The 19,458-nt window shown below is 36.1% G+C and overlaps 2 protein-coding genes and 3 long non-coding RNA genes across 5 annotated transcripts in view; 3 read left to right on the forward strand and 2 right to left on the reverse strand.

Annotated features, from left to right (window-relative positions):
* LOC115237950 overlaps nt 1–2,032 on the reverse strand; it is a 16,950-nt gene extending 14,918 nt beyond the window's left edge. Inside the window, exon 1 of the long non-coding RNA XR_003884415.1 lies at nt 1,282–2,032. This is a non-coding gene — a long non-coding RNA (uncharacterized LOC115237950). The remainder of the gene's footprint in view (nt 1–1,281) is intronic.
* Nucleotides 2,033–2,056: 24 nt separating this feature from the next.
* Nucleotides 2,057–8,149, forward strand: LOC115237949 (cysteine and histidine-rich protein 1 homolog). The gene is made up of 6 exons (XM_029811361.1): nt 2,057–2,414; nt 5,724–5,962; nt 6,390–6,601; nt 6,854–7,014; nt 7,188–7,390; nt 7,503–8,149. Exons 1-6 carry the CDS (start codon nt 2,151–2,153, stop codon nt 7,528–7,530), a joined length of 1,107 nt encoding a protein of 368 aa, XP_029667221.1. The 5' UTR covers nt 2,057–2,150; the 3' UTR covers nt 7,531–8,149.
* LOC115237946 (atrial natriuretic peptide receptor 1) lies at nt 7,842–18,089 on the reverse strand. Its single transcript, XM_029811353.1, has 19 exons — nt 18,011–18,089; nt 16,686–16,854; nt 14,542–14,707; nt 13,936–14,010; nt 13,134–13,413; nt 12,783–12,892; nt 12,476–12,664; nt 12,112–12,332; nt 11,561–11,800; nt 11,198–11,324; nt 10,903–11,111; nt 10,584–10,734; nt 10,250–10,409; nt 9,999–10,159; nt 9,763–9,929; nt 9,526–9,672; nt 9,253–9,445; nt 8,816–9,089; nt 7,842–8,668 (listed from the first exon to the last, which is right to left on the reverse strand). Exons 1-19 carry the CDS (start codon nt 18,087–18,089, stop codon nt 8,385–8,387), a joined length of 3,402 nt encoding a protein of 1,133 aa, XP_029667213.1. The 3' UTR covers nt 7,842–8,384.
* On the forward strand, nt 9,917–10,527 carry LOC115237951. The gene is made up of 2 exons (XR_003884416.1): nt 9,917–10,153; nt 10,239–10,527. It is a non-coding gene; the product is annotated as an uncharacterized LOC115237951 (long non-coding RNA).
* LOC115237952 lies at nt 11,713–12,475 on the forward strand. The gene is made up of 3 exons (XR_003884417.1): nt 11,713–11,802; nt 12,233–12,346; nt 12,410–12,475. It is a non-coding gene; the product is annotated as an uncharacterized LOC115237952 (long non-coding RNA).
* Nucleotides 18,090–19,458: the final 1,369 nt, after the last annotated feature.

The following is a 19,458-nucleotide window of genomic DNA, read 5'->3' on the forward strand; positions in this document are numbered from 1 at the left end:
AATATTTTAATATTATTTTTATATTATTGAGGGGGTAATTTGTGAAAGATAAACAGAAATAAGCTTTTCGAAAAACTTACAGCATGCCGACTTTTTAGAACATGAAAAAATGAAGTATTTTTCACCAATTATACAACTGTATAAACAGCGTAAATATATACTTGAAAATTTACGATTATTCGCATGTAATTTTTTCTTATGGAATCTTTGTATAGAAAAATCTACATGTCTTATTTACAATCTTATTAATAGTATATCTTTCGTGATTTTATGAAAAATCGTTAAATAAACTTCCATCTAAAAAAAAAAAAAAAAAAAAAAAAAAAATTGGCTACGACATTTTCGTTAAATGTGCAAATTTGAAAAAATAATTACGTGCGAATTCATGACAAATTGGCTACAATGATACTAAAGTGATGAGTTAATAAACAAAACGAAGCTACATATGGCTAAAGTGATGTAATTTCTTGTATCCTCAAAATTGCCGTGCAAATTTAATTCACAAAATTTAAGGTTCTAATTCACGAAATTAATTTAGAATGAGTCAGATAATAGCTAATAATTTATAGAAATAGTTAAATTTATAGGAGAATTTACATTTATCTTATATTCTAAAAAATGCGCGAGAAAGATAGTTTCTAATTTTCAAAATTCCAAAATTACTTTATTATACTATCTCTATAATTGATACTATCTCAATTTGAGAATCAAATAAGCTGCAACAATTTTTTTTTTTTTTACTTTCTCGAATAAATATTTTCTATTTTATGGGAATATAAATTTCTTTCTTAATTCGTTAATTTTTTTTTCAAGGAAAAATGCATATGTATATTCATATTTGATATAATGGAGACAGATAATTATATGGATATATATATTTTTTTTCGGAGCTAAATGCTAGACCTAAACGGATTGTTGTTGATAAATTGCGTGAAATAATAAAAGAAATCGAAATTGTAAAATCGAGACGCGACGCGAGTCTCGCAGATATTTGATGCTTTATTTTGGCTGAGCTATGCATTTTTATTATTGCTGCGAAAGTCAAAGTTACGCGTCCACGCGTTCAACAAATATATAATATATATATATACATATTATTCGTGATGCATATGAAATAAAAACTCTGACAATAAAAAGAAAGACAATAATTCTCTTTTGTTTGAAACGGGGAATAATCTTTCTTTTTCTTGTATAAACTAAAAATATATTAGAAACGTATGCGTTTTATTTTCGAACGTGAGATTAGGATTCATAGATGGAGCGTGATTTGAAACTCCTTACCGTTCTCTCCCTCCTCGTTCAAGTCCCATGATGGCGTAAACAAAGCGGCATGGCTTTCTCGATCACTGACCCTGCCGACCGTGATGCGTGCGGATGACAAGCGCAGGAATTTCGCGATCGATCGATCTCCAGCTGATCGCGTCCGTCTCGTCCCGCAGCATCCCGCAATCATTTATCTCGCGCGACGTCTGATACAATTTGCATCTTACGTAGGCGCATTGATCGATTAATCGACGTTCTTTCATCCCGATCGATTATCCTCCCGACATTGCCGAGTTCAGATTGTTCAGATCAATTCAGATCCTCGCGAAATATATATATAACCTCATTTAGAAGTATTTAACTATATTAGAAAATTATGCAACCGTGTGCGTAGAATGCGATTAATCGGCCAAAAGGTATATATAATCGGCAATATCTATTTGCTTCAAATTAAAATTTATACCTTTATTCACAATAGATTAATTAACCAACTCTCAATTATTGAGTGTTCATGTTGCAAACAGTTACCTGTATCTCTTATTGTTACGATTATCTCAAACAAAATTAGTGGCCCTCGGCCCGGTGAAGTCAACATCCGATTTTGTTCGCTGGAGTTCCGGTGCACGAGCTCTGAAAGAGCGAAAGCGAAAGGGCCAGGCCCCAGGCCAGCGGGAAGAGAGAGAGAGAGAACACCGGCGGTGGTGGGGGTGACGATAGTGGGGAGATCGAGTGCGCGTATCATATTACGTCAGGTCAGGGAGAGAGAAAGAGAGAGAGAGAAAAAAAGTTTGAGAGAGTGAGAGAACGTGGTGGAGAGGCACCAGGCGTCTCTTTGACATCTGCGCATTTCTCGCGCTCGCTCAGGGGAAAACTCCAAAACAAGCAACATGGCGGACCCGAGCAACGAGCCTGCATCGTCGAGCGGCGTCTCGGAGCAGGTCGCCGCGACGACGGCGGCCACCGCCCACGCGACGCCGATACGCGAGGACCTCGACAAGCCCGAGGACTTTCCCGAGCCCGACAAGAAGCGGCGTAGGACGTTGCGTGCCGAAAACGACGCCGCGAAAACCGAACAAAAGTTGGAGCACCGTCTGGGCGGTATCCTCTGCTGCGCAGTTTGTCTCGATTTGCCACGAGCGGCTGTCTATCAGGTAAGTCGCCTCAACCTCCCCCCCCCCCGGCTCTTTCCGGGATCAGCGTGTCCCGCTAACGACATACTCGTCGTCATCGTCGTTTTCGGAAAAGATTCTCCCCGCGATGTGAGTCCGAATCGACGTGGCCTCCGTATATCGAGGCGCGGCGTTCTTACGCTCATGAGGATAATTGTGACGTATAGCCCCCGTTCCCCTTCCCCCCCCCCGAGCCTGCATCGTCGAGCGGCGTCTCGGAGCAGGTCGCCGCGACGACGGCGGCCACCGCCCACGCGACGCCGATACGCGAGGACCTCGACAAGCCCGAGGACTTTCCCGAGCCCGACAAGAAGCGGCGTAGGACGTTGCGTGCCGAAAACGACGCCGCGAAAACCGAACAAAAGTTGGAGCACCGTCTGGGCGGTATCCTCTGCTGCGCAGTTTGTCTCGATTTGCCACGAGCGGCTGTCTATCAGGTAAGTCGCCTCAACCTCCCCCCCCCCCGGCTCTTTCCGGGATCAGCGTGTCCCGCTAACGACATACTCGTCGTCATCGTCGTTTTCGGAAAAGATTCTCCCCGCGATGTGAGTCCGAATCGACGTGGCCTCCGTATATCGAGGCGCGGCGTTCTTACGCTCATGAGGATAATTGTGACGTATAGCCCCCGTTCCCCTTCCCCCTCGATCGACCAGTTTACCAGCAGAAAGTCGGTCGGTTTTTCAGACGATAGTATAACACAATAGTCCCGGCCGTGCCATTCACTGATGTGCACCATGTGCACCGTATGCAAGCTTCATTCTTGATGAATTTATGTTCTGTTTGTCGTGCCGGGGGAGACATTCCTCAAAGACATAAAAAAAAAAAAAACGCGTAGATTTTCGTTAGAGATCTCACTCGGCAGCGCGTCGACCTCTGGACGCAGAATGTCATCTCGTGTTGTTATTATTTTATTATTTACAGCAAACTATCTTCTCCTCCTGTGCTTTATCTTTATATTCTTTTACTAAACATATTTTTTCCTCTCTTTCTCTCTCTCTCTCTCTCTCTCTCTCCGTTTCCATCTTTTTATTTTTATTTTTTTTCCTGCTACGACGAGGTTGCAGAGGCTTAGAATCTAGATATGGAATATTATTAAATTATTTTTATCGGATAATTGCATTTTTTAAATTTTGTTATAACAATCCAAATATGGATTGTCATGTAAAATAGATCTTGGTACCTTGGGAGGTACCTTGGATTTCTTCATGTTTTCAAACTCTGCTTATAATACTGATAATATTAAAATAAACGCAAAATAATCCTTATGTATGATATAGTACAGTCCCTTATTCTATAAACTGAGCTTTATACACAGGTCGAATAATGAATATGTCTGTTGAGACAAAAGTTTGTCTACTAGACATGTTAAATTCTACAGGTAGGTATTATATTTTTTCTTTTTACATGGAAAGAGATGAAATATGTGTCTATTTTTTATATATACACATAAAGAAAGAATTATTTTCTGACTTGTGTGTATGTATAAATATATATGAAAGAATTCCCCTTTTTCAGAACATATATTTATAAATTGACTTAATATATTAAACTTTAGCATATATATGTGTATACATAATTTTATATATATATATATATATTGAGAAGTTTAATATCTATACAGATTTATTTAAAAGAATATACCTTTCTGTGTTGTAACAAAAAAAGTTACATGCACAGAATTTTCTCTACATGCGCATCTGTTACTCTTTCAGTTGTATCAACATCTCATTATAATAGAATATGTGCCTTTATATAAAATGCAGTGCGCATATATAATTTCAATTACTGGAAATAAGAATAATTAAAATTCTCAAATAGTTACCTCAGATAGAATGTACAGCAGCATTCACAATTTGTTAAATGTGTATGCATGTAGTTATGAATTCATTTAGAAAATTGAATAGCAAACAATACGATACTTGTTTGTCGGTGAACTGTTTGTAGATATTCCCCAAATTCATATCAGAGCGCTGTTAATTTCATCTTCAATACTTTTCTTATTGAATATTATTGAACGTGAAAAATTGAGGATAAAAGAGAGAATATATAATTAATTGACTATAACTAACTATTTGTATTATAGGACAAGAGTTGTATTACCTATCTTGGTATCCCTAATGTTAGATATATATGTATAAAGTCCTTTATGTGCAAGATGCACACATAGATACTTTCATTTGTGATACGAGAACTTATCCATTGTATTCTTTTAGTTGTAAACTTTTATAAACATCCTGCATACTGCCCTCTTTTTTTCTTTTTATGTAGGACTTGTCGCAAAGAATAATGTTTGTTTCTATGATTCGTCGTGAATAGCGCGGGATTTAATACTTCGTATTAGTTTATTTTAGTGCCACTATTAAATCGGTTATAGATAAATAGTGAAGTATTTAAGATTTTAGATTTCTGTGTGTGTAGTTGTGCTTAGTATATAATATAATGATATTTGGAAACTTATGAAACACACTATGTTTATTATAAGAGAATTATCGAGAGACAGGAATATATATTATTCAGAGCACACAATATAAGGGATATATAAAGATCTATGCTGTTAGATTAATGCGAGACTGATGTCCATAGTCAGCAGCGAGAGAGTGAGAGTGAGGGAGAGAAAGCGAACACAGAAAGAAAAAGATTTGTACAAACTGTATAGTGCAAAACAAAATAAATACTCTTAAAGGTTATTAGTTAGTTATTTCGCATAATACACCCCTTGTCACTTGTCCTATGTGTCATCATCCTCGTATCTTCCTTTTTGTCATTGATATATTGGCACTGTTGAAAAAAAATAATTCTTTAGAGGGTATTTGTGTTAATTTTTAGACAGATAATATATATATATATATCTTAATAAGTACATTGTGTGATTAATAAGTATCCGTACGATTTTGTGTTTCAGGTTTAAACATCAAAATGATGGTAATATACATGGCATTAATTTTTTTGTTCTATTTGGATTTATTGTGTTCTGGGGTTTCTGTAGTGTGTATACATAAGTAAGAATACGAAACAAATTGAATATTATGCATAACATAATGAAAAAGAGAAACTTTACTTATTGTTGCAATATATTAAATTAATAGTGTAGGTTGTGTTTTTTCATGCAAAGAGTCAATGAAATCTATGTAATTTAGAGAGTTTACGTATTCATTTTAAATAATACACTTTACAAACATATAATGTTTGCCATATAAAAGCTAGGTTTTTAAAAATCTAGCTTTTTACATAAAAGAAATGTAATTATACAAATAAGGACGTTAATAATACATACTGCAATGATGTTCACAGTGTGCTAATGGACACTTGATGTGTGCTGGTTGCTTCACTCATGTCCTCGCAGATGCCAGGCTACGGGATGAAATGGCAACATGTCCCAACTGCAGAATCGAAATCAGCAAGACCAGCGCATCTCGAAATCTGGCAGTTGAAAAAGCCGTGTCTGAGTTACCCGCAGAGTGTCAATATTGCGCGAAGGAGTTTCCGCGAAATTCCTTGGAGCATCACGAAGAGGCTACATGCGAAGAAAGGTAAATTTGTAGAAGAAAATTAACGAAAAAAAAGTTATATGGGATTTTTTGTCTTAATACATATTTCTAATCTTATAACTGATCTTTACAGTATAGTTACAGAGGGATATATGGACTGCAAATATATACGTAGTATATAGTTTAGAGAAGGCAATTATTTGTGTGCGCAAACATTATCTTCCCAAGAATTTTCCTAAAATTAATATATTATCTATGATATATTATAATATGTTATAATATTTTCTTATATTTAATATATATACGTATCCGAGATTAGAATCATACATAAAATATGTAACTCGTCCAGAACTTTCCTAAAATCCCATGTTGCAAAGCTTTCCCATAATCTGCTATATTTATTCGTTTCTCTTTTTGATTAAATAACATATTTACGAACATTCGCATTAATATCTAATTACTTATACAGGATATCTAGTTGCAAATATAGTAGAATCGGTTGTCCATGGCGAGGCCCGAATCACGAGATCCCGGAACATGAGACTCACTGCGTCCATCCTCATCGTACAGGTGCGGATGTGATGGAGGCTCTACGCGAAATCGATGCCCGCACCTTGGAAGAACGTAGGCTCTATGACAATGTCTTTGATCTTTTGTCCTACGAGAAAATCACGTTTAACGGTCTGTATCAGTTGCTAAATATTATTATAACACAATTATACACAAATATATATTAAAATAATTTTTAGTAAATTGTGTTACACTGAATACATATGTCGTTTCTCTCTTGATTTTTTATTTCCCTTGCAATAATTGATTCGTAAATAATTTCATTGAATCGCAACGATCTTAGTGTTTTTCTTTCCTTTTTTTTATAGCTACGGATGATGATTGAAGAATCCTTCAATTATCCTAAAATTTTATCGTTTATAGATTTACAGATGAAGCCGTATCGTACCGATGAATTTGTCCATAAATTATTTTATGAAACCTCACGATTCGGTGCTTTCAATAATCAGTGGGTAGTGAAGGCAAAGATCAATAGTAGTCAACGCGATCCTACTCAAAGTTCAGAGCGAGACATGACTTATCAAGTATGAAAAAAATTTCTCAGACGAAATTTTAGATTAATAAACTGCAATACGAAATATGTATATGGATTAAGATGTAAATGTGTTAAGAAAATTATTACAATACCATTAAACATTATAAACTTATTTGATACGCAATGTATATTGCGATCTAAGTATGAAAATATGTTTCGTAGCTGATACTAAAGACAAAGACCACTTATCCGCTACCGGTTTATTACTTGATCTTGAAAGGCCCATTTGGCGATATGAAAGTGCATCCGAGAATACACAGATTCGAATTCACCGAGCAGGAAAACGAAAGTCCGTATTTTACATTACCATTACCGGACACAGCAGAGTGCAATAGACTTCTCGCTGCTAAGGCCATCAGTTTTAGGTAAATGATTGATTCTAGAACACGCTAGAGCTATATCGCAGTTACTTTATTACAATATAATACAATAAATATGATCCTTTTATATGTACAACGTGTAATCTCTCGTTTGCAGATTAATAATGTTCCTGGCATCTAAGTAGCTTATAAGGATAATATCTATTGTCAAGATTTTGTCACAAATGGAACCGATCGACGCGGTCTTCTGGATGTAATAATAAATAAGAATGATAGAGATTACAGAGATTTATAACCATTTATAGTAGCGCTAATCATGATAATGATAATAATTAGCAAAAGAAATTGAAGATGCTTTTATCACTGGAATGTTTCAAAGTAATATGTTAAGATAAAGATAAATTATATATAAAATTAATATAATATATAGTATATACAACTATATACACAATATACAAAAAGCACAGGTATCATTTGAAAAATTAATCTGGTTAAATTGTTTTTTTTTTTTTTTACGTCTCTTTCACATTAAATTTTTATATTTAAAGAAGAAAGAACTAAAGACTAGAGAGTAGCTATATGTAGATTACTGTTAGACAATAAGCGGACTTAATTTTATGTACCAATTGTGCAATGTACTTGTATTTCAAGACGAAGCTAAATGAACAGTATCACACTTAGATAATACTAATTTAATACACATACCTGTCCACGAGAAGTCTCTCGTGTTTCTTTTATTTAAATAAATAAGACGCTATTGATGTAAAATTTCGAATAAAGGTTTGGAATTGTAATAAGCCTAAAAACTGCTTTATTACAATATTAGATCCAATTCACATTGAGATATAGCGTTAAGTCGTTTTTATACACATCGAAGAAAACAGTGCCGAAAAGCATATAACTTCTACTGTAACTTCTATTCTCTTTTTTTGTAACTTTTACGGACCTTTTCATACCTTAAGTAACGCGTGATACGTTTGAATGTTTCCAGGTTGCAACTCTTTATATGAAGGACTATGAAGGACTGAATATTGATCAATTACAATTCTGTCAAGTTGATGAACGTGTTGTTGCTCGCTTTCGGACCGTTCGTATTATTCGGTGGAAAGATTAATGGATTCAGATTATTTTCGGGTTGACTACTGCTTAGCCTACGGTATTTCGGCACAGCCAACCTGGAATCGGGCTCGGAGCAACCTGTCAACCAGTAGGAGGTCACCCTACCCTTTCCCTTCAACTCCACCTCTCCTCTGAGCTCGAGGTCAAACGTCTTGAACTTGTCCAAGATATTTTTCGTCGCTTCGGAGACGTGTATCCTCAAAGCTGTGAGATACAAATTACAGTTTTAAGTTTATTTAAATATTATATAGAATTGTTTTCGTTTAGATCTTTTTCAATTTTCAAAACTACAATTTTGCAAATATTTCTATTATTATTATTATTAATATGGTTCTTATAATTTTATCTTACGAAGCCCAGAAGATTCCATTCGAGATGCCGTATTTACGGTGTCACCAAAGAGGCAATAGTGCGGCATCCTTTGACCCACCACCCCGGCGCAAACTGGACCGCTGTGAACACCGATCCGCACACTTAATTGAGTGTTTTGTTTGTGCATTATAGTAAACGATTTCACGGCATCTAATATAGCCAGAGCCATCAGTCCAATTTCCCTCGCGTGTTCGTCGCCGTTCCTCTCCGGAAGACCGGACGCGACCATATACGCATCTCCTATAGTTTCTACCTGCGAATCGTACCATCTTCATTTTTAGGTTCTCTTAAATTTGCGTTCTTAAGAATTCATTATTTTTAAAGATCTAAGATGTAAATACTTGAAAGTAATTCTCTTTCGAAAAAAATAATCTTAAAGAGTTTTTAAAAGAAAGAAATTAAATGACTTCATCCACCTTGTAAACATCGTAGAATCCAATAATGTTGTCGAAGGTACTGTACAAGTCATTTAGGAAGTCCACGACCTCCATGGGCATGCTCTGCGCGCACAGCGCTGTGAAACCGACGATATCGCTGAAGTAGATGGTGACGCACTCGAATTGCTCCGGTTGGACTATCTCCCCGGCCATCAGCTGATCAGCGACTTGTCTTTAAAATTTTGCTCCATTACAATCGAGCAAAAGCCATCGCAAGTTCTTTGGAAGAAGATGACAAGAGTGTTCCGCTACCTTGGAAGCACCTGGTACAGCAGCTCCTCGCTACGACGCTTCTCCAAGCTTAACTGCTCGGTTTTCTCCTCGACGAGAGCTTCCAGATTGTTGGCATATTGTTCCATCCGTCGCAGCAGATCGTCCATTAAATTCTCGCAATATCCCCTGAAACGTGAACACGTGGTTTCTGTGACTTTTACAGCAGTTTCAATTGTACAGTTTTATGAGAGTTGAGTTTTGCAAATCAAAATGTACTTCATGATTCCTCGTATCGTGCCGCGAATCGTGTGGAAACTAGGTCGTTCGTCGGGGACTTCGTGCCAGCATCTCTCCATCAGCGACAGTATGTCCGGCGGACAATCCTTCGGAGCAACTTCTGGCCTCAACGGAGGATTCTCTGACGCAGATACCCTGCTCACGATCTTTAAAATGAATAACAAGAGATAACGAGAAGATAAAATTAAAACTAGAAGGACGATAACGGGCCATACCTCTTCTGCCGTCATAAACGTCCTGGCTACCTCGTAAGGACCGCCACGAACCACTATCTCCTCCAAGATAATCGCGAAGCTGTAAACGTCGCCCTTCTGCGTCGCGGCGCTCCCAGGGGTTACCGTTAACGGCAGCAATTCTGGAGCGATCCAAAGTAATTCTGCAAATGGAAATAAAACAACGACACGTTTCTCCTTGCTATAAAAAACTGTATTTACGCCATATTATTTTTATTTCAGGCATGACTCACTAGTGTAATAAGTCTCGTCCATAATCAAATCGGAGGGCGTGGTGAGAGTTTTAAGTCCGAAATCTGAGATTTTCAGTACGAAACGACCATCTATCAGACAATTGCACGACCGCAATTTCCCGTGAGCGGAAACTTCGCTAGCATGAAGATAGGACATTCCCTGTAAAAAGACAGGTTTTTTTAAATTCTTTTCGTAAGCTTTTGTACATGGTGTCTTAATCAATTAATTTCGCGTAATTATATGAATTCATAAAAATAATAAATCGTTAAGCATAGTACTAAAATATATTGAGGAATTTAATGGGAAACACACGACCTCTGCACCTGCCTCTACCTTGACGATATCGTGGATCAAGGACATTCGAAAATTCCAATCCAATTTAATCGCCTCGTTTTCCAAAACATCCTTCAACGATCCTCGAGGACAATATTCCGTGAGAATCAAAACAGTCGGTGATGGCGAGCAAAGGCAAGCTCCGATAAATCTGACAGACAATTTTAATTAAGGTGTATGATAAATTGGCAGATTTAAAGTTATATTAACGATATAATGCTGTGCTCATGAAGGAATCTCGCAGATAATTATTCGTGTTTTGTTTAAAAAATAAAATATAAAGAAAGAGAATTTCTATATTGTTAAGAGATATAAATACCTCACAGTATTTTCCGACGTGACATCCCTGACCTGTTTAATTTCCCAGAGTAATTTCTTCGTAACGTCGACCACCTTCTTCTTCGTGATCTTCTTGATGGCCACCCTCTCGCCCTTGTATATCCCAATAGTGGTGAAGACTCTGGCGGGCGGCAAAGATTCGCAACTGATCAGCGATCCGCGACGTATCTTTTGTTCCAATCCAAAATTCTACAAATTTAATTGTAAGCCTATCACTAGGCACGTTTTATAATTTACTTACTATTTACTTACTTTATTATAATTTATTTACTTACATTCGTATCGGACATTGCTTGGTGTAGATTTATCTTCGACGAAAATTGTTTTCCAACCTCGAGAAGTAATTCCTCAGGTCTTACACGCCAAGACATGTTATTTAAGTCGGCGGACAACCGCAAATGTCTAAGGAAAAAATCTTGTTTTTTACTTCAATTAATATTTTTATAATTTTTTTCTATATATATTTAAACAAATATTTAATATTAACAATCTCTATTTATATCGTTATTTCTCGAGAGGAGGGTTCGAGCTTTCAATACTGATGCACATTATTTTATTTTTATTCATTTTATTTTGCAGATACATTTGTGCTAAATGTGTATCGAATTTAGAATATGGAAAACTACTATTGCATCTACCTGTATAAAAGGCACGCGGCTGTGATTGCAACGAGTAGAAACACGGCGAGCGCTATGCTCGTATAAGCTACAAAAGTGTAAGCTTCTGTCCTCGATGTGCAAGCCGGATCGTTCCCTAAAAAGCCGCACTCTGGAATATCTGGCGGAGGTCCTTCTCTTCCTCCCGGCCAATGGATTTTCTTACCAGACATAGAATTATATTCTCGATTTAATCCCGAATAATGAGCGACCACTTCAAATCTGTAAGATACACGTCAATTTTTTCTCAACTTTCTTTCTCTGATAATTTACATAATATTTTATTAAAACGTTACGTTATGTGTACAATAGTACTTTAGATTGGCCTTTAATTGGTCTGTCGCGATTTTATATTGAAGAGCTTTTTTACAAAAAGTTTCTTAATATATAAATCTGCAATATCTTTATGTAATTTTAAACCAAAAATATTAAATTATTAAGTGCTTCGATCATAAATTTGCAATTTGCGACATATATCCTTGTTCGTGCGGCGATAAAGCCACGCCAAGTGTATTGTCTGAATTTTCAATGACCTTCCGGTAATGGGATCTAAATCAAGGATGCTGTAATCCGCATCACGATCCCCATTGTCGTCTATCCTGACATGGCCCGTAATACCAATGAAGTCTCGATCCCACATTCTCCTTGTTATAGATATGCCATCCCTGATATCGCCACCCTCGGCCAAGGTCTCGTTCAGCGCGATTCCTAACAAGTAGACACCGTCGTAAAAAGCCCCGACGAAGAAATTCACCTATTGGGAAAACGGTAAATTTATTTCGCTTCACATATATTTTAGATTCTTATCTAAAAAATAATCTCAACTTTTAGATTTATCATGGCTTGTTAATGCACGTGAGCGGGTTCAACTATAAAGTATTATTACAATTGGCTCACTTCTTCGCCCTCCGAAAATGTGTAATTGTAATCCGACTGCGCGCGTTGCCTGACACTATCGGCAAAACCCTGAAATCGCGAAGTAGTCGGCTGAAGAAGAGACACCCTCAATAAAGCCTCATAAGCCTTCCTGGCAGCGGCATCGTCCTCGTCTCCGACCTCCCAGTCATGATCGCCCCAGTAAGAGCCCTTAAAATTGTTTTGTCGCTTTAATGTCAATGAAAAAGGTATTATTCCATGATTTATCGTCACGTTTACATTGAATTGATAATTTTTTCTTGTCTCATTTTTTTCTATAACACCTTACGTGAAATATCTCGACATCGAGGAAAGCCCACTCCCCTCGTGTCATTTCCAACTCGTGGGCGGCCAGCATAAATTTTCTGACCAGCGTTCCGCGGACGCTGAGTATCACAACTGTTTAGAAAATTGTCATTAATATTAAACATCTCTTGTGATAACTTTTATTTCATAGAGAAACATAGAATGTCTTAAAACTCACTTTGATTTTATAACGACGGGATTTATATTCATTTATATATATATTTATTTATATTTATAATTATATTTATAATTATATTTTGAAATGTCAAAGAAAATTATAAATTCTAGCTTGCAAGACATCCTGTAAATGCAAGACAAGCGGGATTACACTTACTTCTGGCGTACATGCTTGCATCGCGAAGATAAAGATGATACGACTCATCCTCGGAATTTCCGTCCAAATCTCTCACAAACTTCAAGAGCCCCTCTTTACGTAGACCGTATTCCAGATTTTTTCCTACTGTCAACGAGAACAAGTCCGATCTGTCCAATATCAGCGCAACATGAGACCATCCGAACTCTTTGAACACGCTAGAGAAGACGAGCCGCAATCGACATTGGCAGTACGACATTCTCGTTAAAGTGGGATATTTGCTTTTGTCTTTGAAAATCCCCTTCAAGAAAAAGGTGAGAAATACATTATAGGGCATGAAAAATGTTTGTTCGTGAAAAAGATCACTAAAGAAAAGTATAATATCTAGATTGTAAGATTGTTCTTTGTCAAAATAAAATATGCCAAAGACTCATAATTTATAATAATATGTTACATATGTATAACTGGCGAATTATAATAGTATTTATCACGAAAGAAAAATATAATACACGAAGAGAACACGTCGCTGCCATAATTCAGGGCTTAACGAGTTTTCGTAGGAAGGGGTAACATTATATACGAGTGCGTTTATATCCTTCAAGCGAAAGAGTAATAATTTCTTAGACTATATCCTTTGTTGTCGTAATTAGCGCATAGCTAGTGAAAATATTAAGAAGACGCCATGTTAAAAAGAGAAAGACAGAAAGAGATTGTCGGATAATATACATCAACTATCATAAATGCTCAACATGCTGGCGACCTTACAATAATTAGAGAAACAAAAAGATTCTATATATAAGGCGATTCTCTCATAGCTCCTTACCGACGTTTCATTCTTCCATCTATGAATCCTTCCAAGGATACCAGATGTGACTGACAGTTCGCCTTCCGAGGGAGGCTTGGGATTCGCAAGAAAGCGATAATTACGTTTCACATAATTTAATATTAACATCGACAATATGGCGATTTATTTCAATTTCAAAATATATGAGGCAAAATTAAAACGAAATATTAAGATGAAAAGATGCCAAGTGAAATTAATTCAAAACTCGACGCTATAATAAAAATATAATCATACCGCGCGTAATAATATCCTTCTTTAATAATGATTTTCAAAGGATTGCATTGCAATTCTCCTTTTCCGAGAAAAACAATCTTATTTCTGTTTCTCTCGGAGAGGGAGAATTGCAATAAAAGAGAGATTAATATTACATTAATATGCTGGGGATATATATATGTATATTCCCAGCATATTAATGTAATATTAATCTCTCTTTTAATTATCACGAGATAATAATAAAAGAGAAGAGAATAATAAAAGTTTACGGAAAGTTAATCGTGCGAATCGAGCGCGACGAAATTGTACATAGAGGCAATAATCAGATGCAATATTTATGTGCGTATAATTGCGAGAGCCAATTCGACCTACTTGATCACCCATGCCCGTAATAATTGGACTATTCCAATAAGCCGCGAGTCGTGCTACCGGTTCCAGGGCAAAAGCGCAAGCCGGCCCGATGAACGCTATCACATTGTCCTGGAAGTGCATGTCCGCTGCTAAACCGGGTGCCGTCGCTCCGCTGCACGACGGATAACTGCAGAGAATTTCATTTCTTTTAATCGTATTTATATTTTTCGAGTTTACATCGTGACTTGCAAGAATCAGATCGCAAAATCAAGACTTATCGCCAAAAATGCAATGTATTATAAATGTATAATACCAGGGGATGTCTGTATGGGGATGTGTATATCTTGCAAACATGGAAAATTTAAAAATCTCGATGATCTCTATTTAGATATTCAATGTTATAACATAATATTGAATGATTAAATATTGACACTATTGTATCGCGTATCATAATTGCAATTATGAAAGAAGCGTATATATTGTGTACATACGATTAATATCAATCTAATCTAGAGACAAACCCGAGCCGCATGATGGATTGTATGTATATCAAAGTGCAAACATATAACGCGATCAGATTACCGGGGTGAACGGCGAGAAAATGCGAAATGTGTGTTTTCCTCCCGTGTGCAGTTGCATGTGACGCACGTATGTCAGGTCGCGTCCTTGAGGAACTGCGAAACTGCAAAATTTGCATGCGTTTCGTGGCAAATATTCCGCACTTTACGCGCAATTAACGACGAATAGCAACGATGATCATACGGTGCATTCGGTGAGATGCGTTGCGCGGGCAACAGCTCGAAATGATGGCGAATTAATTGTATTGAGATGAATGGCCAATGATTGGATTCCTGTTGATCTGTCCTAATAAGAATGTCGAAAACATTATACGCGGTGCGTAGAGATGCGTTATGGGGAAAAGAGAAATATCGCTTTCTGCTCGTGTGTTTTTTTCACAAATTATTTATTATTATTATTATTTTATTTTTATAATTATTAATATTATTATTATTATTTTTCACGAATTATTTACTGACAGTATCGTACTTATGTACTGACAGGATCGTTTGAACCGCGATTTGCGATAAAAACGAGTTCGTATAATACGCGACATTTGCTTTAATCATGTGATGCAGAGATACAAAATGTTAAAATTATCGATAAATTGTTAGAACTAGAATTTTTTTTATCGAGGATTAATTTTTTTTAATTGGAAAAATGTTTATTTCACCGTCGCGCAAAATTAAATGATATCGTATATATATCGTTTGTATTTGGCTGCCATCGAAATAGCATAGCAATCCCCAACGCAACAGATGATATCATGTAACGCATACACGTAGGCGTGGCAGTACATATAGAACTCCCCATGTATGCATATGAATGTTTCAGATATGTATATATACACATAGGATGTATTATACACACACGACATGTATGTACACACAGTAAAAAGTGGATGAGATTAATAGCGCAGAGATGTCATACATAAATAATTTTTCTTATCTATTATTCGTCGTTTTCCCTCCTCCGCCAAGTATCGTATAATTTACAATTAAACGACGAGAGCAACTTTCCATGCAAACGCCTGTTCAATTGTATCAATGTAATGACGCAAAAGAGATGCACATAAGCAGCAAAATGAAACGTTTCAAACAAGAAATTTATGGGCATTCGAGGAAATATCACGATGCAAAAATCTACATTTAACAATATTTATCGTGTGTTATATATTTCAGTTATTCATGTCTACGTTATATTCGATTAAACGTCGTTTCAATATTTCTATAACAAACGGTTTCCCCGGGGTCTTCAACCGTATTTTTTTCCTTCCCAGATGTAAACAACCAAAAATAAAAAATCGCATACTTGAACCAAATGAAAATGACAGAAGCACGCATTACGAATCGCCGGTCCATTATAAAGGGACATTTCGTGAGGGAGCGAGCTCTTTTGTTCATTTTTTAATTCGAATGCATATTTTCATCGTTTTACTGTAACAATCGAACGCCGCTATTGTGTTAAATTGATTTCAGTGGCCAGATTTAGTAATAGTGTCCGCTGTTGTGGTTTCGCGATTGATTGATTGATATAGCGTATAAAATGATGAACGAGCCTTTTTTTCCACTTCACAACAGTAACATGAATTACTTATATTATTATACCTTCCCTGTACTTTGCGCAGCTGCACATTGTGAACGCTCAGGAAATCGTTCACTTCTGCCAAAGCCAGATCGACTGCTGGACCACATCGTTCAAGATCAAACGGGCTGTCGAGATGAGACGCCATAAGGACGCCCACATTGTACACCCGCAGAGAATTTCCGTAATCCACTGTGTGCAGTCAAGAAGGATCAAAGACGTGAGTCCTTCGTATGCGCACGTTGACAAATATTTAAATAGTTAATGAAAAAATAACAATGGCTTTGAACGGCTTGAATTTCATAACAAACACAAAGCGGATATATAAACATAAATATACTCATCTTCATATATAAGAGATATTTTACTTTCAAATTTCTTTAGTTTATCTTAAAAGCTGTTAGAGCGTTAGAGTGTGTGTAAAAAATCTCTTAAATATACTTTTAAGAATAATAATCTGAAAAATAAGATATTGTAATATTTCGAAAGAATTTTATAAGTAGACATGTAGTTGAATAAACTGTCGAATGATATAAACTGAAGAAAAGTATTGTGTAATTTAAGCTTGTATTTTTTTTTTTTTTTGCAAATTTAAACGATATCAACGCGTTAATTTTGCGCGATTACGTTTAAACGAGCGAAAGATATGTCAGTGACGTGTCGCTATTATTCGTTGAAAAAATCACATTCGTTTTATTCATACGCGATTACACAGGACATCAAAAGGGAGAGAGGACGTTGAATACTGAATTAGATGCCATGCATATCCAATGAGCTTATTCATCATCGAGATGGAAAGAAATTTAAAAAAAAAAAAGAATATATAAATCAATCAATCAATATAAAGATCGAATAAAATATGTTTGATAATCGTATTCATTAAGTGACAAAATATAAAATATTGATACGTAAATCATATCAAAATTGTTTTTGCTATATATATTAAATAAAATACGCTTTTTAACAAATTGTTAATATAAAAAAGATCTTTCCAAAGTGTAGAATAAGATATACTTTTATTAAATAATAGAAAATGGCAAATAATTGATTTATAGACTTAGAAACGTGCATCTCAGGCACATTAAAAAAAATAATTTTCTTTAAAGGAATTATCCATTTCTTTTATATGCGCGCCATTTATATTATAATATATTAAATACGCTGTCTTAACAAAAAAATGCTTAATAAAATACAAAATATATTTAAATAAAACATACACTTGGGATTCTTGATGTTAAATAAAATTAAGATTGCGGATTTTTCTGGGACACTCGTGCAGCGACAAAATATGCATCCTGTCACGATATTTCGACGAAATATGTATCTCGCGAATGAACAAACATCTTACCACGCGATACACTCGCGAGCCACGACACTTGCGAAGCAACGACAATCGACAGTACGAGCAATCTCGTTTTCGCAAACATAACGGGCAGGAGGGCCGGACCCTGTCGAACTTGGAAGGAAAAATCTACAGGTGGTATGTGCGAGAGCCGCGTTAAAAAGGGAAAAGAAATGAGACGCACATACACGCACGTCGGACCGCCCGCTGAGCAACATCTAAAGTTTCGCGGGGAAGGATTCAGCCTTATATAGGGGTTGACACAGAGTCCCACGGAGTTGTGGCAACGCGCAATCCAACGCGCTCCCCGGAAATACACGATACCTGCGGAAAAAAAAACAGAAAAATATTGCATATATTATACATATCGCTCATCGTAACATACACGAGTTGCGAGATCTAAATAAATTTATGCGAGTCTTAAAAAACTTTTTTCGTTGGATGTCTTTCATTTCCCTGTGATCTCGTAGACGGAGATCCGCGAACATTTCTTTTGCGATAAACAAAGATCGAAATCTCATCCTTTCAATACAAAACTCTTTTTAATTTCTTAGATTCGCTATCTAATATCGTGTGAAAAAGGATCAATGCGCGGATCAATTTTGTCGTGAATAAATACGCGGAATCTGAGCAACCGCTCACATTTCAATCTTTGATAGTGATATCGTACGTACGTGATATACAGAGTGTGTAGAGAATCATCATTTTTCATTTATCGATTCTTTGAGTCGGAATGATCCGATTTTTCTTCAGCGTAACCTGATATAGTCAGTATAATATAAGATAAAGAATGATAGAGATTCGAAAGATATATATGTAACACGCATGCTTAGGAAATCAGAGACACAAACCTGCATCAAAAGTGCATCGATTCGAGATACACAGCGCGAGTCTGGGTGAACCTTTCAACAGAATGAAATGTATTATAGCGTGCCAAGTGAAATCCCTGAGGGATTTTTAGGATGTATAGCGATGATCCCGGGTATAGTAAAATAAAGTAGTAACCAGACTGATTTAAAGACGTCTAAGCGATTCTCTTCATTTTGCATATCGAAACCTCTATTATCGAAAAATATTGAAGCTAGATATAATTGTTAATTATAAATATAAAATTATATTGTATATTTTTCGTCTATCTTACATAAAGTGTTATATATAATTTTATAACGCAATAGTCTTATTGTTTTGTTACGTCATAGAATAAAAGCGACTATGCTCCGTTTAACCATAGACATATAAATATATATATAAGTATATAGACTGCGCACTTACCTTATTTAATCATAAAGGATTCGTGCATCAAAATTAGAAAGAAAGCAATAATGTTTTTCAGGGGAGTGTGTTAATCTCATCTTTTTAACTAGAGAAGAGAGAGAGAGAGAATTCTTGGAGAATTTTTCTGTTTGATAGCCAATCGTCTGACTTTAATATACATGATATTAAAATGTACATAT

Source organism: Formica exsecta, unplaced genomic scaffold (assembly GCF_003651465.1).
Source record: "Formica exsecta isolate Colony F162 unplaced genomic scaffold, ASM365146v1 scaffold314, whole genome shotgun sequence".
NCBI classification, from domain to species: Eukaryota; Metazoa; Arthropoda; class Insecta; order Hymenoptera; family Formicidae; genus Formica; species Formica exsecta.